Raw genomic sequence first — 22583 nt, 5'->3', positions numbered from 1 at the left:
CTTTTTAACATTATACAACCTTACCGAACGACTTCATTTGCAAGGGGGAGTACTTTTTAAATGGAGGTTTTTACTACTACGGTTACCTATAGTAAGCCTAGTATTTGCATGACTGTTGTCGGTGTGTGTGTGTAAGCTCACCAGCAAGAGAGACTGTGTCGTCTGCCGTGAGGCTGGAGGCGGAGGCTGCCATGCTTGGCCCCGCCTCCGCAGGCAGGCCTGCTGTCGCCATGGGAACAGGTGTCCGGATGACATCATCGACACACGTCTCCAGCAGATCAGCTACGAGGGGCAGTGGCATGCTGCAGGGGGGAGAGGAGGACAGGACATGAGGATAGACAGAGACACACATTGATACACCAACATGTAGGGGACAGAGGTTTTTCCTGGCCATGTGACTGAGCAGGAAAAACTCAGGGCCTTAACATGAGAATGACTTACCTGAACACTCTGGAAGACAAAGACTGAAGAGTTTGTCATACTGACAGTGCATGAGGCTCAGCACCCTGGATCCTACTCAAGTAAACATGGATGAAAGAAATGCCCCCATATCCATAACTACGATTGTAACTCAGTTGCTTGATCAGCCCTCAAATTAGCGCAAGTAAGAATACACTGTATGGGAATTACAAAATAGCATGTTTCCTCCATCAAAGAGGGCCTGGAATTGTGACATGAAACTTTTGTTGCTAAACTCCGGCAGGGTATACTGTAGCTTACACTCGGCTGCAGCCGGAGGACAAAGACCCGATGAATGCTGAGAAGAATATTACCACACATACTGCCTTAAGACCTGTACATCTGACACACCAGGTATCATGTTAGATGACATGGGCCTCATTCATACAAATCTCTCTCAGTTTGGGAGGGAAAGGGAGACAGGCATGAGAGGAGTGTTGGAGGGGTAGAGGGAGTATAGAGTGGGGGAGGTGTACTAGCTAGTGAGTCACATTCCTTAAGTGACTGCAGTGAGATTACAGGCTGGAAGAGGCTTTGATACAACTGGTTTCAGTTTTCTTAGAGGAGACACCTTCCCTCCCTCATGGTAAAGAACATGCTGCCTGCTGCTAATAATTAGCCCACAGGGATCAGCGTGACCATATTTCAGCTAAACAGCACTCACTGCCTCTAGAAAAATAAGAAATAAGCATAAACATGTGTACACTGAAACCATAAACTGCCTACCTACAAGTGGAGTCAAGCTCTTAAAAAAAAATGCTATTCATTATCAAAGGTCTCAATAAAGTACAATACAGAGACAATATTTGGTCACATGACAATGTAAACAGGAAGCTAATTTAAAATAAATCTTCATTGGTAGAGCTGTGAAAGTACCAGTAGTGTCAACATATAGAAATACTAGAGAACATTAAAATTAACCAGCTAGGAACTAACAATACACCGTTAGAAGTATTTATTCCATCTATCTGTATTCATAATTTGTGCATTAATTCAACACAGAAAAAGCAAGATTTAAACAACATTAGAAACGTGTGCAGATCCATAAAACGTACCAATATAGATAAAAATCACTCATAAAATGTGGGTTGAATCAAATATTTGGATGATTAAGACTAGACAAAGACAGCCATATGAAATATAACAGATAAAACCAACTGCTTGGGGCAGTGAAGGCCAAAAAGGAACATTTAATATCCCTGGATAATAAAGTCATTCTTCAGAGAGACGGATGTCTGTCTATAATGGAACAGAACAGTGGTCCAGTGGGTTCATGCTCTCTCCTCTTGTCAACAGGCTGGTTATTGTCAATCTTTCTTGCCAGCCCTGGACAGTTTCACTGGGGAGGGGTGTGATGCATTTCAGTTTCAGTGGTTGAGTGAGGAGGTGGTATACGGGGGAGTGAACAAATCCAGGTAGTGTGGCGGCACCTGAGCGCAGCGCCAGAGAGATTGGTCTGGTCTGCTTCTTGTTGAAGATTATGCTAGGGTCCTAGTGAGACAGGTGGGTGAGACAGGGGAAAGGTTGTGATAAGGTCCAGTGGAGTCCGCCCACCCACCTCCAGGAGGAGAAGGAGAGGGTCACAGCATTGGGTGGTGAGAGGGGGGAGCGGCCTGGACAGAAAGTTGAAGGAAAAGAGGGTGAGGAGGTATAGCACGGTTAACACAAGATGGGAGGAATGTAAAAGTCAAAAAGAGGAGTGTGGAATAGAGAGGGAGAGGAGAAATATAGCATAACGTACAGAATAGGACTTAACCTGCCTTGCTGTATTAGGTGTTCAGTGACTATCCGCTGTGTGTGACTATTCTTTCTGCAAACTATGTGATGAAGTACAAGACAGAGGTCAACTGGATGTCCTGAAGCTAGCCTTCCTATACATGATAGTATTACGACAGCACTGAGAATGAGTTTGAGACTGGAAACAATGACACCATTGCTGTTGAAAAGACTCCATCAATTCAGAGGTTAATTTCAAAGACCCTACATCCTTCACAACCATGATATTGTGACATATCACTCCATTACGATCTCTAGGAGATAAGATTCATCTCATTCTTTAGAGTGTGTGTTACCTACATAACTAGGTCAGTGGAATGGAAGCACTGCATATCAAATGACAGAAAACATCTCTACCAATGTGGACAGTTTTACAAACTCAATGTGAGTGGACAGCGTTTCTCATGCCACTTAACAAGCACTTCAGTCAACTCAAAAATGGGGAAATACTACATTCTTAATAGCCAGACATTAGGCTAACCTCTAGAGAAGCTACATAAATGCATGCCAGTGGTGCTATATTAACCATGCTTATGTTAGGGGTTTGAATTCGTAACATGTGTTCCCAGTACTTTTATAGAAGGTGGATGATGAGGTGTGTATAATTGAGCGGGAAACTGAGGTCAAAGAGGTGGTAACAGGAAAACAGATGGGGAGTCAGATGACAAAACACATCAAAACAGACACGTTGGACAGTTTGACATTAAATAAACTAAAACCAGGCTTAAGCAAACATGGAGCTACTGTAGCTAGCGAGCTACAAATGTGCTTGCTGTGTTGCATGCGGAAGCGTTTTCATGCATTGGTTAGGTTAGTGGAAGAGCCGGCAGATGCGTGAGTGGGCGGTGCAGGTGAATTGAGGGTGAGAGAAAAGGGTCAATTGAGGGTAGTACGCAGAATCAACCACCGGTTGGGGTGAGGGGGATTTAACCTAATTCATTGCAACTCCTATGCTTCTGTAAGACTCCATTTCTTAGGGCTTGAAAACTGAACACAGGCCCTTTCCTACATCTAATTACTTACTTGTGAATCCTCAACAACATTATCTTGAATATCTTCCAGAGTAAAGCCAGGAGCGCTAAGCAGTCAGCAAAGAACCTGAGGAATGTGTCTAGCAGGTCTACTTAATTGCCAGTAAGTGAACAAACAAATTGTCAATATGAATCAGTACAAGAGATTATCAAAATTACAGGAAGGACCAAAACCCCCTGAAACAAATTCTGACCTCTGAAACCCTTATCATTAAACACATTAGTCATGATACTAGTCCCTAAAGGCTGCGCTCCGGTCCTGGTCGATTCACATGATCAGCTGCGGTGTTACGTCAGAGCTCCAGCCAAATCGCTGCCTCATTCATTTGAATCGCCCCCCTTCCACTGTGCTATGGCCACAGCTGCTGTTAGGACACATTACATTAAAGGTATAGCATTACCAGTAAATCATTTCACTGACTGATCTAAAATCCTTCAATTCTACTACTTAGTCGCCATTAAAAAGCATTTCTGAATCTCCTTACTGTACAATCCCCTTGAAAACCTTGCTTCAGTCAGAGGTATAATAGGCTACATATACATACACTGAGTGTACAAAACATTAAGAACACCTTCCTAATATTGAGTAGCACCCCCATTTTGCCCTCAGAACAGCCTCAATTCGTCAGAGCATGGACTCTACAAGGTGTGGAAAGCGTTCCACAGGACACTGGTCTATGCTGACTCCCACAGTTGTGTCATGTTTTATTTATTTAACTAGGCACGTCATCTGTGAAGAGACCAGAAAATAGCTTAACTGACTTGCACGGGAAACTGGGAATATGTTGAGCCTGAAAGCCGCAGCAGCGTTGCAGTTCTTGACAACCGGTACGCCTGGCACTTACTACCATAACTCGTTCAAATACATTTAAATATTTTGTCTTGCCCAGGTCACCCTCTGAAAGGCACACACCATCCATGTCTCAATGCTTTAAAAAAATCCTTCTTTAAGCCATGTCCTCCCCTTCATTTTACAGCCTTATTCTAAAATGGATTAAATTATAATTTCCTATCAATTTACAAATACCCCATAAATGACGAAGTGAAAACAAGCTTAGAAATGTTTGCAAATTATTACAAATAAAAAAACATACCTTACTTACATAAGTATTCAGACCCTTTGCAATGAGACTGGAAATTTAGCTCAGGTGCATCCTGTTTCCATTGATCATCCTTCATATTGGAGTCCACCTGTGGTAAATTCAATTGATTGGACATGGAAAGGCACACCTGTCTATATTAAGTCCCACAGTTGACAATGCATGACAGAGCAAAAACGAAGCCATGAGGTAGAAGGAATTGTCCGTAGAGCTCAGCTTGTGTCGTGGCACAGATCTGGGGAAGGGTACCAAAACATTTCTGCAGCATTGAAGGTCCCCAAGAACACAGTGGCCTCCATCATTCTTAAATGGAAGAAGTTTGGAACCACCTAGACTCTTCCTAGAGCTGGCTGTCCGGCCAAACTGAGCAATCGGGAGAGAAGGGCCTTGGTCAGGGAGGTGACCAAGAACCCGATGGTCACTCTGACAGAGCTTCAGAGTTCCTCTGTGGAGATGGGAGAACCTTTCAGAAGGACAATCAATCAGGCATTTATGGTAGAGTTGCCAGACAGAAGCCACTCCTCAGTAAAAAAGGCACATAACAGCCCGCTTGGAGTTTGCCAAAAGGCACCTAAAGACTCTCAGACCATGAGAAACAAGATTCTCTGGTCTGATGACACCAAGATTGAGCTCTTTGGCCTGAATGCCAAGTGTCACCACACGCATGGTGGTGGCAGCATCATGCTGTGGGGATGTTTTTCAGCGGCAGGGACTGGGAGACTAGTCAGGATCGAGGCAAAGATGAACGGAGCAAAGTACAGAGAGATCCTTAATGAAAACCTGCTCCAGAGTGCTCAGGACCTCAGACTAGGGTGAAGGTTCACATTCCAACAGGATAACAACCTTAAGCACAAAGCCAAGACAATGATTGTAGTGGCTTTCGGGACAAGTCTCTGAATGTCCTTGAGTGGCCCAGCCAGAGCCCGAACTAGAACCTGATCGAAAATCTGTGGAGAGACCTGAAATAGCTGTGCAGTAACACTCCCCATCCAACCTGACAGAGCTTGAGAGGATCTGCAGAGAGTAATGGGAGAAACTCCTCAAATAGAGGTGTGACAAGCTTGTAGCGTCATACCCAAGAAGACTCAATGCTGTAATTGCTGCCAAAGGTGCTTCAACAAAGTACTGAGTAAAGGGTCTGAACACTTATGTAAATGTGATTATGGGGTATTGTGTGTAGATTGATGAGGGGGGAAAAATGTATTCAGTTTTTAAAATAAGGCTGTAACATAAAATGTGGAAAAAGTCAAGGGGTCTGAATACTTTCTTAAGGCACTGTAGGCTACATGCATGTACACAGAACTGACGTTAGGCCTGCTAGAATTAGCCTAGATCACAGGAGGATTTCAGTTTCCACCACCTGACCTGATCGCCTCAGTGCCTTGGAAGTGATTCTGAAGAGATCTCCTGGCCTTCAGTAAACTTTCTTAAATTCTAATCGCCTGTTGACAATGAGCGCTTCACGCTTGTTTGGTCGGAGTCATGAAATATGCACAAAGATTGAATTAAGATATTATAGGCCGGGGCTGACATTTTTATCTTTCCTCAGTCGTTGCTATATTCCAATCTTAGACTTGTTTCTATGGCAGAGGACAATACACCGGCAACAACTAGTCTAAAGTACTGCATTAACAAAGCAATGAAGTCTGTTTATCATTAACCTTCCTCATATGACTAGGGAGGCCGAGCAGCCGTACACAAGCCTAAGATCACCATGCACACTGCCAAGTGTAGGCTGGAATAGTGTAAAGCTCGCCGCCATTGGTCTCTGGAGCAGTGGAAACGCGTTCTCTGGAGTGATGAATCACGCTTCACCATCTGGCAGCCTGATGGATGTATCTGGAACGCCGACAGTGAGCCACACCTAATCTCCCAACATCAGTGCCGGACCTCACTAATGCTCGTGGCTGAATGGATGCAAGTCCCCGCAACACTGTTCCAACATCTAGTGGAAAGCCTTCCCAGAAGAGCAGTGGTGCAAAGTACTTAAGTAAAAATACTTTAAAGTAATAACTTAAGTATTTTTTGGGTATCTGTACTTATTATATTTTTGACTGCATTCCTTAAGAAAAGTATTTTTACTCCATACATTTTCCTTGCCATCCAAAAGTACTAATAACATTTTGAATGCTTAGCAGGACAGGGAAATAGTCAAATTCAAACACAATCAACCGAACATCCCTGTTCATCCCTACTGCCTCTGATCTGGCGGACTCACTAAACACAACTCCACTTTAATGCCTATGATTTTGGAATTACATGTTTGAGCAGGTACCCACATATTTTTGGTCATGTAGTGCATCTCAGCCAGGTACTGAGACAATAACGGGGAGCAAAATGTAATTTCACTTACAAAGAGGGAGGAGGAGAAGTGTACAGTAGCATTAGTAGACCACAACAAGTGGTGGTCATGGAAAAAGGCCACCAGAGTATTGGCATAGCTGATGTCCACACTGATTGGGTTGGTATTGAAGAAAGGATCACAATGCAGAGAGCAACCATTACCATGGATGGAAGATTATTTGTTTACCGCAGGAGAGACAGTCACCAGTCCTGAATCATAGGACCCAGAAGGCCCAGAGAAATTGATTGGATGAAGCAAATCTACAGATAACTTGGAGGGTACATACCTTGCCCTAAGAAAAGGCCTGTTTGGTTTCAGTACATCATCATACTAGAACAAAAAGTAGAGCTTTAAAATGTTGATTTTACGTAAAAGATTACAGCTTCAAAGTCAACAACATACAGGAAATACAGATATTTCAGGAAGTTAAAGCAGACCCCCTTCCATTGCACAGTAATCCTCTGGGGATAAAGTTTAGACGAGGAGAAGAGAGAGGGGGGTTGAGGAAAGGGATGAGGTATTTCTTAGAAGAGAGAGTTTGTTGTTGCCAAGCCAGCGGGGGCCACGGCCACAAGCAATGCAGCAGTAGCAGGACTACCACCACTAGCCATCTGCTCAGTGTCAGAGCAAACTGCCTAAATGCACACCATTCACATTCTAGTCACTCACTGTACCCCATATATATACACACACACTCACACACAAAACCACCACCACCCTACTTCCGGAGAGCTCCAGGATGTGCAAAATGCAGCCAGGGTCATGTTCATTAGGGCATGCAATGGAAAACTTTCCAAAACATTTTTAAAGTGAAAACAAAAATGTGTGTTTCAGGTAGTCCCACTCCTGTTGCAGTCCAATTTCCTCCAATTGTTTCATAATGAACACGGCCCAGGTATCTGTGTGGTCACTAGCTGTCCCAGAGCAGAGCAGGCACTAGGCAGAGCAGGCACTAGGCATAGCCTTTATGTGCATCCCAAATGGCACCCTATTCCCTCTACTTTTGGGCATGCAGATAGCCTAGAGGTCAGAGCATTGGGCCAGTAACCGAAAGGTCGCTGGTTCGAATACCTGAACCGATCAGGTGAAAAACCTATTGATGTGCCCTTGAGCAAGGCACTTAACCCTAATTTGCTCCAGGGGCACCATACATACTACTATGGCTGACCCAGTAAAACAACATTTCATTGCACCTTTCCAGTGTATGTGACAAAAAAAAAAGGGCCCAGATGAAAAGTAGTGCACTATATAGGAATAGGGTGTGATTTGGGATGCAACCTCCTTGTCAACCACGCACTACCAAGTGACAGCAGGATGGACAGATTAGGCAGCTTAACGCTCTTATGGCATTAGAACAGCGAGTGGCTCACCTCTTCTCTGATTGGCCACCGCCAGGACTCCTGGGGAGGGTTTCGATATCCATGGGGCCGCTGGTGGAGACTGAGGGAGCAGGGCTGACCACAGGAAGAGACCAGGGGCTTCTGATGTGGAGGGGCTGGGGGAGAAACAAAGGGACAGGGGTTAGGACAATGGATCATGGGTGGGAGTCCAAAGGCCAATTTCCCAAACACAGATTATGCCTTGTTCTAGAATAAAAAGCATTTTCAATTGAAAATTCTCCATAGAAAGTACTACCTAGTCCAAGACCAGGCTTAATGTGTTTGGGAAACCAGCTCTTTGCCACTAGTCTCAGTCGGGTTCCAGAAACGCAACATACCTTAGTGTCTTTGTTGGGGTTCACTCCATTGTTGTGACTGGTAAAAAGAGGAGAGAGGTGGGAGACGAGAGAGAGCATTCACTAAAACAGTCAATGGACATATTTTTTTAACAGCGTAACCCTTTGACCGTTCAGCCTTAAGAGCTTATGTTGATATAACCATGAAGCATATCACATCACACTTTTCTTTCACTATAAGACATGGCTGCCATGTCAAGGCTGCTATAGAGGACCCATGTTTTTGGCATGCAATGTCGCAGAGCGCTATGCCTTTGATTAATCACTCGTCGCCATGACAATCAACGTGAAGTGAGCATTATCAATCACAGTCATGACAACATTGCTAACTAACTACTATGTAATTGTCACATGATACAGTGCCTTTGGAAAGTATTCAGACCCCATGACTTTTTCCACAGTTAGGTTACAGCATTCTAAAATTTATTAAATTGTTCCCCCCCACCTCAATACCCCATAATGACAAAGCAAAAACAGGTTGCTAGACATTTTAGCTAATAAAAAATAATTAAAAAAAAAACACATTTACTTAAGTATTCAGACCCCTTACTCAGTACTTTGTTTATGCACCTTTGGCAGTGATTACAGCCTCGAGTCTTCTTGGGTATGACGCTACAAGCATAGCACACCTGTATTTGGGGAGTTCCTCCAATTCTTCTCTGCAGATCCTCTTAAACTGTCAGGTTGGATGGGGAGGGTCTCTGCAGAGCTATTTTCAGGTCTCTCCAGAGATGTTCGATCAGGTCAAGTCGGTGCTCTGGCTGGGACACTCAAGGACATTCAGAGACTTGTCCCGAAGCTACTCCTGCGTTGTCCTGGCTGTGTGCTTAGGGTCGTTGTCCTGCTGGAAGGTGAACCTTCGCCCCAGTCTGAGGTCCCGAGCACTCTGGAGCAGGTTTTCATCAAGGATCTCTCTGTACTTTGCTCCGTTCATCTTTGCCTCAATCTTGACTAGTCTGCCAGTCCCTGCCGCTGAAAAACATCCCCACAGCATGATGCTGCCACCACCATGCTTCACCGTAGGGATGGTGCCAGGTAAAAAAAATAAAAATCAAATCAAATTTATTGGTCACAAATTTGGTTAGCAGATGTTAATGCGAGTGTAGCAAAATGCTTGTGCTTCTAGTTCCGACAGTGCAGTAATATCTAACAATTCCACAACAACTACACACAAATCCAAAGGGATGGAATAAGAATATGTACATATAAATATAAGGATGAGCGATGACCGAGCGGCAATGGCAAGATGCAATAGATGGTATAAGATACAGTATACGCATATGAGATGAGTAATGTAAGATAGTTTCCTCTAGACGTGATGCTTGGAATTCAGGCCAAAGACTTCAATCTTGGTGTCATCAGACCAGAGAATCTTGTTTCTTATGGTCAGAGTCCTTTAGGTGCCTTTTGGCATACTACAAGTGGGCTATCATGTGCCTTTTACTGACGAGTGGCTTCTGTCTGGCCACTCTACCATAAAGACCTGATTGATTGTCCTTCTGGAAGGTTCTCCCATCTCAACAAAAGGAACTCTGAAGCTCTGTCAGAGTGACCATCGGGTTCCATGACCAAGGCCCTTCTCTCCCGATTGCTCAGTTTGGCCTGGAGGCCAGCTCTAGGAAGAGTCTTGGTGGATCCAAACTTCTTCCATTTAAGAATGATGGAGGTCACTTTTCTTGGGGCCCTTCCTTGCTGGTACACTTCCACAGATTTGAGCCTTGACACAATCCTGTCTCGGGGCTCTACGGACAATTCCTTAGACCTCTTGGTTTTTGCTCTGACATGCACGGTCAACTATTGGACCTTATATAGACAGGTGTGTGCCTTTCCAAATCATGTCCAATCAATTGAATTTACCACAGGTGGACTCCAATCAAGTTGTAGAAACATTTCAAGTTCAAACAATGAAAACAGGATGCACCTGACCTCAAATTCGAGTCTCATATCAAAAGGGTCAGAATGCTTATATATATATATTTTTTTTTTTAATGTGCAACATTTCTAAAAAACTTTTTTTAGTTTGTCATTATGGGGAATTGTGTGTAGATTGCTGAGGAATTGTTTTTATTTAATCCATCTCAGAATAAGGTTGTAACAAAATGTGGTAAAGTCAAGGGGTCTGAATACTTTCCGAAGGCACTGTATAACCCTGATGCATGATAACATGACAAATGGTGAGAAGAGGATGACAGGCTGATTGTGTTCTATAAATTAGGCCTACCCCTTCCCTCCATGACATATTCCCAATGCTTTTCTTTTTGGGGGGGGGGGGGGGGGATATAAACTTTCAATGCTGCATATAGATGGTGGCTTCTATGAATGTAATTGTCTGCATCATTTCCAATCCCATATATATAAAAGCTGAAATAAATCATTCACTATTATTATTTATATATACACTGCTCAAAAAAATAAAGGGAACACTTAAACAACACAATGTAACTCCAAGTCAAACACACTTCTGTGAAATCAAACTGTCCACTTAGGAAGCAACACTGATTGACAATAAATTCCACATGCTGTTGTGCAAATGGAATAGACAAAAGGTGGAAATTATAGGCAATTAGCAAGACACCCCCAATAAAGGAGTGATTCTGCAGGTGGTGACCACAGACCACTTCTCAGTTCCTATGCTTCCTGGCTGATGTTTTGGTCACTTTTGAATGCTGGCGGTGCTCTCACTCTAGTGGTAGCACGAGACGGAGTCTACAACCCACACAAGTGGCTCAGGTAGTGCAGCTCATCCAGGATGGCACATCAATGTCAGCGTAGTGTCCAGAGCATGGAGGCGCTACCAGGAGACAGGCCAGTACATCAGGAGACGTGGAGGAGGCCGTAGGAGGGCAACAACCCAGCAGCAGGACCGCTACCTCCGCCTTTGTGCAAGGAGGAGCACTGCCAGAGCCCTGCAAAATGACCTTCACAGAAGTGTGTTTGACTTGGAGTTACATTGTGTTGTTTAAGTGTTCCCTTTATTTTTTTGAGCAGTATATATATATATATATATATATATATATATATATATATATATATAAATAATAGTAGTAGCGAGAATGATTTATTTCAGCTTATATTTCTTTCATCACATTCCCAGTGGGTCAGAAGTATACATACGTACACTCAATTAGTATTTGGTAACATTGCCTTTAAATTGTTTAACTTGGGACAAACGTTTCAGGTAGTCTTCCACAAGTGAATTTTGGCCCATTCCCCCTGACAGAGCTGGTGTAACTGAGTCAGGTTTGTAGGCCTCCTTGCTCACACACGCTTTTTCAGTTCTGCCCACAAATTGTCTATAGGATTGAGGTCAGGGCTTCGTGATGGCAACTCCAATATCTTGACTTTGTTGTCCTTAAGCCATTTTGCCACAACTTTGGAAGTATACTTGGGGTCATTGTCCATTTTGAAGACCCATTTGCAACCAAGCTTGAACTTCCTGACTGATGTCTTGAGATGTTGCTTCAATATATCCACATAATTGTCCCTACTCATGATACCATCTATTTTGTGAAGTGCACCAGTCCCTCCTGCAGCAAAGCAACCCCACAACATGATGCTGCCACCCCCGTGCTTCACGGTTGGGATGGTGTTCTTCGGCTTGCAAGCCTCCCCCTTTATCCTCCAAACATAACGATGGTCATTATGGCCAAACAGTTCTATTTTTGTTTCATCAGACCAGAGGACATTTCTCCAAAAAGTATGATCTTCGTCCCCATGTGCAATTGCAAACCGTTGTCTGGCTTTTTTGTGGCGGTTTTGGATTAGTGGCTTCTTCCTTGCTGAGCGGCCTTTCAGGTTATGTCGATATAGGACTCGTTTTACTGTGGATATAGATACTTTAGTACCGGTTTCCTCCAGCATCTTTACAAGGTCCTTTGCTGTTGTTCTGGGATTGATTTGCACTTTTCTCACCAAAGAACATCTCTAGGAGACAGAACGCGTCTCCTTCCTGAGCGGTATGACGGCTGCGTGTTCCCATGGTGTTTATACTTGCGTACTATTGTTTGTACAGATGAACGTGGTACATTCAGGCGTTTGGAAATTGCTCCCAAGGATAAACCAGACTTGTGGAGGTCTACAATTTTTTTTCTGAGGTCTTGGATGATTTCTTTTGATTTTCCCATGATGTCAAGCAAAGAGGCACTGAGTTTGAAGGTAGACCTTGAAATACATCCACAGGTACACCTCCAATGACTCAAATTATGTCAATTAGCCTATCAGAAGCTTCTAAAGCCATGACATTTTCTGTAATTTTCCAAGCTGTTTAAAGGCACAGTCAACTTAGTGTATGTAAACTTCTGACCCACTGGAATTGTGATACAGTGAATAATAAGTGAAATAATGTCTGTAAACAATTGTTGGAAAAAGTACTTGTGTCAAGCACAAAGTAGATGTCCAAACCAAATTGCCAAAACTATAGTTTGTTAACAAGAAATTTGTGGAGTGGTTGAAAAACAAGTTAATGACTCCAATCTAAGTGTATGTAAACGTCAACTATATAACTATATTATATATATATATATATATTTTCCCCTAACCCTACCACCCTTCCCTAATAGTAATAATTTGGGTGTTCCCGAGTAGCACAGCGGTCTAAGGCAGTGCATCTCATTACAGACCCTGGTTTGATCCAGCCTGTATCACAACTGGCCGTGATTGGGAGTCCCATAGGGCGTCGCACAATTGACCCAGCGTCGTCCGGGTTAGGCCATCTTTGTAAATAAGAATTTGTTCTTAACTGACTTGCCTATTTAAATAAAAGTTAAATGAATAAAATAATTGGTGTAAAACTAACAGACAAAAACACTTAGGCTTCTGCATATATACATTTCACTCCCAGTGCTTTATTGCTGTTGCTATGTAAAAAGGTCACTTCATGAAAGAGCACAGCAGCACACACACAAAGAAATCTTGGGAATAAAACAATGCACACTGATCACACACTGTACAGAGAGCAAGAACTTCTTGTGGCAGAAAGCTCTCGCAGTCCTCACTCTATACTATGTGTGGTTGTGATGATAACCAGTGCTCGCCTCCCCCAGCACACAGGAGAGATAAAGACTCCCAATGTAAGGCAAGTCTGGAGGAGGTTATACACCAGAGGGGTACAGACTGTGTGTGAAGAACTCTGATATAATTTGTGTGTGCGCGCGTCTCTCACTCTGTGTGTGTGTGTCATGTTTATCACACTGAGATGAGTCTTACAACGACGAGGAGAGATATTCATAACAAACAGCTAGAGGAAGAGATTACTCACTGATCAGTGCCCATTCCAAATATCCAGTTCTTGAAAAAATAAAAAAAGTACTTACTCTTGGGGCTTGTTGGCTCCTGGGAAATAATACGAGAAAGAACATCAAAATGAGTCAGGTATGATGTATAAGGGTCTTTCTATAAATAACGGAGCCGATGTGTAACATTGGGATAAACGTTTCAAAAAAGTTTGTAACAAAATATAAAGGACTTTCATGCAGTTCCACATGTGTACTTAGAGGAATAAAAGTGAATACATGCAAAATGGCCCACACCTACACAACATAGACCTAGGAACACATCCTTTAAGCAGGGCTCATACAGATATTGGCAATTCAAATTTCAGGGACTTTTTCAAGCACTTAAATTGTCATTTTCAAGGATCTCAATGTTATACAATTGCATAATTCATATACCTGTACATATAGGGCACGATATAGAAAATCCCCTCCCCACAAAAAGCATGCAAAGTGTAAAAAAAAATTAGGCCATTAACACTAAGAATAATGAATTGTTTTGGCCTTGCCATTTCATTGATAGTCATTATTACGTTCTAAAACAGCTGAAAATAATGTGGACATTGCCTGACTAAATAGATTGGATGCATGGCGATCTTTCCTGTAGACTGTGGTCAACGCAGGCACACATAATAAATCCATGAGTAGCGGTAAGCATTCATCTCACCGTCGCTGTTTTTAAAATGAGTGACAAAAAACAGGATTTGTATGGAAAGCCAAGTTGAAGCCAGCATTAAGTGTTATCGTCCTCATAATAACCGCACGCGGTTTAACCACAACAGAGTAGAGCAAAACCATTCAATTGAAGCGGCAGGAAACAAACAAGTGGCCACATCTCTCACAAAATATGATCAGAAATGAAATCACAGATAATTATTAGTGAGCAGGAGAAGTTATAAATTGGCTACAAAAATTACTTTTCAAGCACCAAATTGAGGAAATGACAGATTTTTAAGGTAGGCTTTTTCCAATAATTGAATTTCTGAGCTCCAAATTCAAGTAGGCTACTTCAAGCCCCTTGTTTAAAATTGCAGGTGTAACATGGAAAACATGTATTTGTTATTTTATTACCAGGTCATATTGTGAATAAGCACACTAGGCGATGTAATTTGTCGTCATTATATCCACAATAATTAATAGGAAACGCATTCGGTGTTGCGCAATAGTCTATCCTACCCAATTGCGCACAGTAGACTCGGTGTCCAATCCGAGGCACAAAAACATATGAAGTCATTAACTTGCTGTTTTCTCTGTCAAATCTAACAAGACCCTGCTGTAAATCAAGCAGAGAACAGATGATCAACATCAATTCTCTAGGGATCCAGGCACAACTGTCTTCACCTGCATAACGAATGAGATACCGAATGAACATTCCTCACTAAAATCAGCGCTATCACAAAATCAGTTCCTCATTTGACTGTCATTCAGAAAAATTGCTGGACACCAAATGCGAAAAGTATTATGCATAATTATTGAAGACCAAGTTAATGCCAGTATCTAGGTTAAGTATCAAGGTAAGGCGACTCTTTCAGTTAGAAGCATTCGATTTTGAAATCGCAAACATCATTTTGGATTTGTGAGCCAATGAAAACAGTTTCCACCCCAAAACACAAGGAGACACAAAATGTAGTTACACTGCATTTCTGAGATCTCCACACAACCCCCCCCCCCCCAAAAAAACTGTCCCGACAGCTAGATTCAGGATTCTTACTGGGTCAATGTCTAATTTAACTGATTAATGCTTAATATATGATTTAACTTACACTGCCATAAATGCAAGGACAGAAAAGTAATGTTTTATGTCATACAAATCCATCAAGACACCAACCATGACAAAAGGGTTAAACAGGCTTTAAATCCACTCTTGAATTGTATTGAATAAAGTTATGAGCCCATCTTATATATTCATGGGATGACCTTAAGAAGTATTGGCTGATTATTATAAATGACTTATCAACCATTGTAACAAGTTGTCCAGTGTAGGAAATCCTCACTAGATTATAGAAAGACCCATAAGCAGTATATCATACTGTGTGTGTGTACTGTATAAAACGTGTATCCACCCACCCCGGTTCATCATGGTCCTCCTGGAGTAGCGTCGGCTGGGCCTCCTCTCAAACGATGCAGACCTCCTGGCTTTGTTGCCCTTGGTGGTCTGGTACTCAGTCTTCCCACTGGGGACAACAGGGTCATATTCATTAGTGCACACCATAGCAAGATGGTTTGCAAAGGGAAAAGGTAAACAAACATTTATTATTGGACAAGTTCAGGTAGACCCCTCCCCATTTCATTCGGTTTCGTTCCTAGTGAATACAACCCAGAACAATACACAGGAATGAGAGCGAACCCAACCAACCCACCAGAAGGCAGGGGACAGTCAGGTAGTGAGTGCCCAGCGTAAACTGAAAACAGGCAGAGATAGGGAGGTTAGGCCTCCCTTGCAATCAGACCACCAGGACTGATTCAGATAACGACTGGAACTTCTGTTGGGGCTCAGGATCCACAAAGGGAATAACATACAGAAAATCCTTAGCTAGATCCAGCTGAAGAGAAAGCATGAATTCAAAACACATGTAATTGTAATAGTTGTAATGAGGAAAAAGAGGGTTATTGGAGTCAAGTTCAGTTTGTGGAAGAAACTTCAGATAGAGGCAGAAAAGACTACATGAAAACAGCAAGCGAAAAGATTCCTTAAATCGATGAGCACGGTTTACGTTGAGTCCAGAGTTTTGACTGGTCGGGCCACATGGTCAGGATGGAAACACACCATATGGAATATAGCCACGTTCTAGAGTTGAGCAGACAGAGAATCAGTGTTGTTGTACGGCTGGGGTACACCAGAGAAAAAATAAACACAGAGGGTGCACCAGTGCAGTGTGCCGTTACTTGTCCCCTCCCTCATACCCCCAGGGTGGCATTCAGTTCTCAACTCCTCGACAAGGTGTTGTGACACGGGACTGACCCCTGCTGAACTCTGTAACCATCCAACTAGAAACACCCCACCTTGAAATAACAAGGCCCCAGAGAGAGCCTGCAGCTGCTGCTTTAGCAGTGCGTAGTTTACACTGCAGCAAGACAAGCTATTATTACACAACGGACCAAGGTGAATGTTGGAAGTTTAGCGAGTTTCATTAGGCACAGTCAGCTTAATGAGAACATATGGTGGGTTGAGTCCTATTAAAATTATAATCTGAGGATTTGTCTTTTGTGCAAATTGTAGGAATTTTAATAAGCTGATGAAATATGCATTATAAAAATTGTGTGGAGACTTGTGCAGTGTGGACTCTACGCTAAGTAGTTAGAAGTACGCTAAGCAGAGCGCACACATGCTGTTCAGTAGCTACCTGTAGCGGAAGCGTGATCCCATGCGTATGAACCCGGAGCGTGCTGAGCCCTTCTGGACCGGGCCGCGGAGCCGGAAGAAAGCATGGTGTTCCACAGCACACTTCCACAGGTGCTTACAGGCCTTGGGGTGGTCCATACGGAACACAAACGTGTGCTCCTGCTCTTTACCCTGAGACGCAGACAGACAGGAACATAGCATGAGCAAAACTTTACTGTGTCACAGCAACAGGAGACAGAGGAAACACACTGACATGAAGCACTGGTAGGACACATGTTATAACTAGAGCCTAAAGTTTATTCCTGAAGAAAAAAACAGAGCCCAAAACAGCATATGGTGGACGGGAAAAATGAGCCTGGTTGTAGACATGTTTTAACTGATTGGTTATGGTTCCAGACAAGCTGATTGTGCAATAAGAACTGGTTTGTACAGTAGGTCTCCTCTTTCCCTCCGATGTGGATGAACTTGACAATATACAACAACCCTATTCCCTGTGTTTCCCTCATTTGAGTCAGCGCATGGCCATGCAGAGAAAAGGTTGCGTGCCCTGCAGTTCCCAATAACTTCCTCATTAACGCAATTTTCCATCATGCCTCGACGAGGCAAATTAAATTCCTTCTCGTGTCCTAATCAGTTATGCCAGAGTAGCAACTTTCTCAGCAGTGCTCTGTCCTGCTGCTAACCAGCCCTATTCAGTGCTCTGTCCTGCTGCTAACCAGCCCTATTCAGTGCTCTGTCCTGCTGCTAACCAGCCCTATTCAGTGCTCTGTCCTGCTGCTAACCAGCCCTATTCAGTGCTCTGTCCTGCTGCTAACCAGCCCTATTCAGTGCTCTGTCCTGCTGCTAACCAGCCCTATTCAGTGCTCTGCTAATAGTGCCTCATTAATTCAAACACAGGAACAGGGTCACAAAGAGAATACATTCACAGGGCGGATTAAGACGTCAAAACAAAGACCTCGGGAGATGAGAACCAGAATACCTTTGAGAGCGAGAATGTGCAGTCCAGTGTTAGACACACACACACACACACACACACACGAGATTAGTGGTCCCAAAGTAAAGACCCGGGCCACATTCCGATGGTGCAACACATTCCAAGTGGTCAGCTGTCAGATTGGCTGAGCAGCAGTCCCCATCAACTGCTAGTGATGATTTTAATTAGTCTACTGTCCCCCATTACAACACTGTCTAGCCTTTCCTCTTCTCTACCTGAGGGCATCACATCTACATACTGTACATGTCGCAGCACTACAGCATATTACGAGTCACATCCATCTACTGTGTATTGCAGGATTCCTTTGACTACCGCTTCAAATAAACCTCATTCAGTTCTTTCCCAAAACATTTGGGTTTGAGGCATAGCGTATAACTGCACCCACAAAACAAATTACTTTAGATGTCTGAAAACATCTTGACATGATGAAGTATCTTTGACCATAGAGTGAACTCCCACTTCCAGGTGTTCAGCAGTGTGTAGTTGACAGACAAAGACAACCAGTGCCAAAGCCTCGTTAGCCTGTCTAGTGACGGCCCAGCAAGGCCGGGGGGGGGGGGGGGGGGTGTTTCCACATTAACAGCCCGGTCTAAAGGAGTGCTAGGAGCTGCTGTAAAGGCTGTGGATGCCACAGATGCCTGAGGGAAAGAGCTGATGCTTTAATGGACTCTCCCTGGAGATGAGCCCGGCCAGGCAGCCTCGGAGAGAGACAGGACATGTCCTCCTAGGAGGTGTGTGGAAATCCACACATTCATTCCCACACACAGAAACCTCCCTCACACAAAATAGGCCACAACAAACCTACCCAAAGATATGCCTCTGCTTCAGAACTGACCTGGGCTATACTAATCTCCATACACACCCCCTCACAGATACGCAAACATCCTAGTCCAATGAACACATCTTGATTCCTGGGTATAGGCAGGCAGCCAGCTGATTGCAAATGTCTACACTACATGGCTTCTTGAGCTGCTGCCCGTCTCCCTCCTTATTTTATTTATTTTTTATTTCACCTTTATTTAACCAGATAAGCTAGTTGAGAACAAGTTCTCATTTACAACTGCGCAATGGCCAAGAAAAAGCAAAGCAGTGCGACACAAACAACAAGAGTTACACATGGAATAAACAAATATAAAGTCAATAAACACAATAGAAAATGTCTACATACAGTGTATGCAAATGAGGTAGGATAAGGGAGTTAAGGCAATAAATAGGCCATAGTGGTGAAATAATTACAATATAGCAACTAAACACTAGAGTGATTGATGTGCAGAAGATGAATGTGCAAGTAGAGATACTGGGGTGCAAAGGAGCAAAATAAATAACATAACAGTATGGGGATGAGGTAGTTGGATGGGCTATTTTGTGATAGACTGCATCCAATTTGTTGAGTAGAGTGTTGGAGGCTATTTTGTAAATGACATCGCCGAAGTCAAGGATCGGTAGGATAGTCAGTTTTATGAGAGTATGTTTGGCAGCATGAGTGAAGGATGCTTTGTTGCTAAATAGGAAGCCAATTCTAGATTTAATTTTGGATTGGAGATGCTTAATGTGAGTCTGGAAGGAGAGTTTACAGTCTAGCCAGACACCTAGGTATTTGTAGTTTTCCACATATTCTAAGTCAGAACCGTCCAGAGTAGTGATGCTGGACGGGCAGGCAGGTGTGTGCAGCGATCGGTTGAAGATCGGTCTTTCTGCCCGTCTCCCCTTCCCCCCCGCCCGTCTCCACCCTGCAGCACATTGTTATAAAAGCAGCTTTGTAGAGCTCTGCTCCAGCCTCCGGTGGTATACTGTAATAAGGCGGTTTTCAATTTCAGTTCAATACAAAGCCGTTTTATTGGACTGGAACAAAGTAACTGCCTTTACTGATATTATGTGGTCAGAACAGAAACAGGGTCAGAGAGTATAGGCTACAAATTTCAAATACTACTACCACAACATAAAGAGAGTATGACTCAACTCTCAGTCAAAGACATACTTTTCAGTTTTCAGCCTAAGTAACAAGTGACATTAGGACCATTCATGAGGAGACTGGAAAACTGCAGGGCTCTCTCTGCAATGACAGGAGCTTTACAGAAAAGTACAGGGGCTTCGGATTGTATTGAAAAGTAGTGGTAGAAAATGGACATTTCAACACCAGCTACTATAATTCACTAAGGCAGTACACAACAGAACAGCATGATGGAAGAGAAAGAGTAATGCAGCATGATAAACAGAACAGGATGTGAGCATGGATACTTCAGATTCAGACCCAGGTGGAACCAACTATCCCCAGCTACACCAGGGCCCTCAGAGAGACTGAGTGTGAGGATAAGTGTATGGGAAGACTGCCCAGTAGAAAAGAGTAGGGGGTAAGAGCAGGGATCATGGCTGCCCCCACTGTGTGTGTGTGTGTCTCAGAGGGTTGGTTCATTACCTCCTCGGTCTCCTGAGCCTCTTCTCCGTCATCCTCCACCACCACCAGGGTCAGTGTGCTCTTCTTAAAGTCTAGACGGGTGATCTTGGGCCTGGGACACACACAGAAAAGCACACAATTACAGGGACAATTAAACAAGAGATAGTGATCAAGACCCACAAGTCCTTGAACTAGTAGAGACACAGGTAGAGATCAAGTACGGCCAAAGGTCTTACCAGAAGAACAGGCCTATCTTGGTCTCTCCCTCAAACACCAGCACTCCAGTGGGGGTCAGTCCTAGCTGGTAGTCATTTCCATCTCGAGCCTGAAGGGACAGACACAGCCATTCAGTGTTACAGTTTACTTACCATCCTTAATCTCCACTAGCGTCTTGTTTTTATACCAGTAGAGCCCTGTATAACACGAGAGAGCGAGACAAAGAGCGAGCAAGAGATATAAGAGAGACCCCCATCCTAGTGTCCTCACCTTGACCATGTGCATGTCCACCCCATACATCTCCAGCCACTTGGCCTTGTTCAGATAGTTAATCTCCGCCTGCGATGGCATCTGGCCCCTGGGACGGAGCGGAGGGAGAACAGGCAGAAAACTGGGTTAAACAGGAGATAAGGTCAGTGGGTGACGAAGGTCACACGCAAAGAATGTTGACCCCCTGATGAACCATGACTGATGATACTAAATCATATAAGTGACATTAAAATCTCAACCATGACGAAGTCATACATCACAGGTAGCTCATGCATGTGTTCCAGGTTAAAAAAACACCCACTGACGAGATTTAGCATCTGTTACATCCCCTATAGTACACGAGTCAGGGTAACCTCGGGTCAAGACCGGCCCACTGAGACATGCTTTAAATCCATTTCTAAAAATAAGCATACCTAACCCTACTTGGGAATACCTCAGCCCCAGTACATCAAGGGTGATCAAATAATATAACGGGTGGATGACCTACACTCCCCAAGGAAAGGTCATTAAGTGAGAAGCTTAAGTAGCCTAACCCTATAGGCAGTGAAATACAGGAGAAACTCCTGGCTGTAACCATCGTATATACAGTAATGTAAAGGCTGTATATGACCGGCTATACAACCTCTAGACATTGGTAACACTTTGCAATACCTTACCATTAAAATATGCTTTATAGAATGCCATATTATGGAGATATCATAAATTGTTATTCAGACATTTTCTGTGATATCATTGTTTTACCTGCACTCCTTCCAGGTGTTGAAGATGGCCAGCTCCATGGCCTCAGTCTGTTCTGGCATGAAGCGGAACTCAGACACCAGATCCAGGGCATGCTCCCCAGGGTCACAGTCTCCCAGCTCAGCTGGAACACAACAGGTAACATACTGAGTACTTTAACCCCAACTCAGACACCAGATCCAGGGCATGCTCCCCAGAGTCACAGTCTCCCAGCTCAGCTGGAACACAACAGGTAACATACTGAGTACTTTAACCCCAACTCAGACACCAGATCCAGGGCATGCTCCCCAGGGTCACAGTCTCCCAGCTCAGCTGGAACACAGCAGTAGACATGGGTTCTCTGAATCACTCTAGAAGGTTGATTAAGGCATGCTATCTGGGGTCTGGGATTGTTTGCCAATGAAAGTGATGCTAATAAGCAGCTGTATGTATTCTTCCATCACCATCATTTGGGTCCCTGATTTAGGATGTATAGATGACCTGTTAGCTATTAATGACATTTGTTATTTTGAATAATTCCTTTAAAGTTGCATGCTTCAATTTCTCAAACCCACTAGGACACTAACATTAAAATACATCCAAATCATATTTAAGTGGAGCAACAGACATCCAATGATGCCTCACTCCCCTCTTTCCTTACATAGCATCATGGAGATAACCCTGTCTGACTGCAGGCAGGGGTATATATAGGGCAACCATATGCTATCTGGGTAATGGAGGTGAGGAGAGGCTCTTTGTTATCAGTGATTTGCTGCAGACCAAGGCAGAGTAGTGATGTGTCACAGAGCTCAACGTGGGGCTAAGGGTCAGGGCCATGACAGGGATGGATGTTGCTGACAGGGTAGAGAAGGGAATGCCTCACCACCTCCTGGTCATTGGTCTACAAATCAAATTAAGTGTGTGAAATATGGA

The 22583-nt window shown here is 43.5% G+C and overlaps 1 protein-coding gene across 2 annotated transcripts in view; it reads right to left on the bottom strand.

Annotated features, from left to right (window-relative positions):
* The window catches only part of LOC120058311 (band 4.1-like protein 5), a 43965-nt gene that overhangs the window by 9561 nt on the left and 11821 nt on the right, over positions 1–22583 (bottom strand). For both annotated transcript variants that reach the window (XM_039006879.1, XM_039006878.1), the window contains exons 8-17: positions 21675–21795; positions 20934–21021; positions 20684–20772; positions 20469–20559; positions 17060–17229; positions 15783–15889; positions 13758–13776; positions 8428–8464; positions 8081–8205; positions 142–302 (exon numbers count right to left, since the gene is read on the bottom strand). In XM_039006879.1, the coding sequence (XP_038862807.1) occupies positions 142–302; positions 8081–8205; positions 8428–8464; positions 13758–13776; positions 15783–15889; positions 17060–17229; positions 20469–20559; positions 20684–20772; positions 20934–21021; positions 21675–21795 (1008 nt within the window). The remainder of the gene's footprint in view (positions 1–141; positions 303–8080; positions 8206–8427; positions 8465–13757; positions 13777–15782; positions 15890–17059; positions 17230–20468; positions 20560–20683; positions 20773–20933; positions 21022–21674; positions 21796–22583) is intronic.

The sequence above is a fragment of the Salvelinus namaycush genome, chromosome 13 (assembly GCF_016432855.1).
Source record: "Salvelinus namaycush isolate Seneca chromosome 13, SaNama_1.0, whole genome shotgun sequence".
NCBI lineage: Eukaryota > Metazoa > Chordata > Actinopteri > Salmoniformes > Salmonidae > Salvelinus > Salvelinus namaycush.
This window is presented reverse-complemented; position numbering and strand designations above follow the sequence as displayed.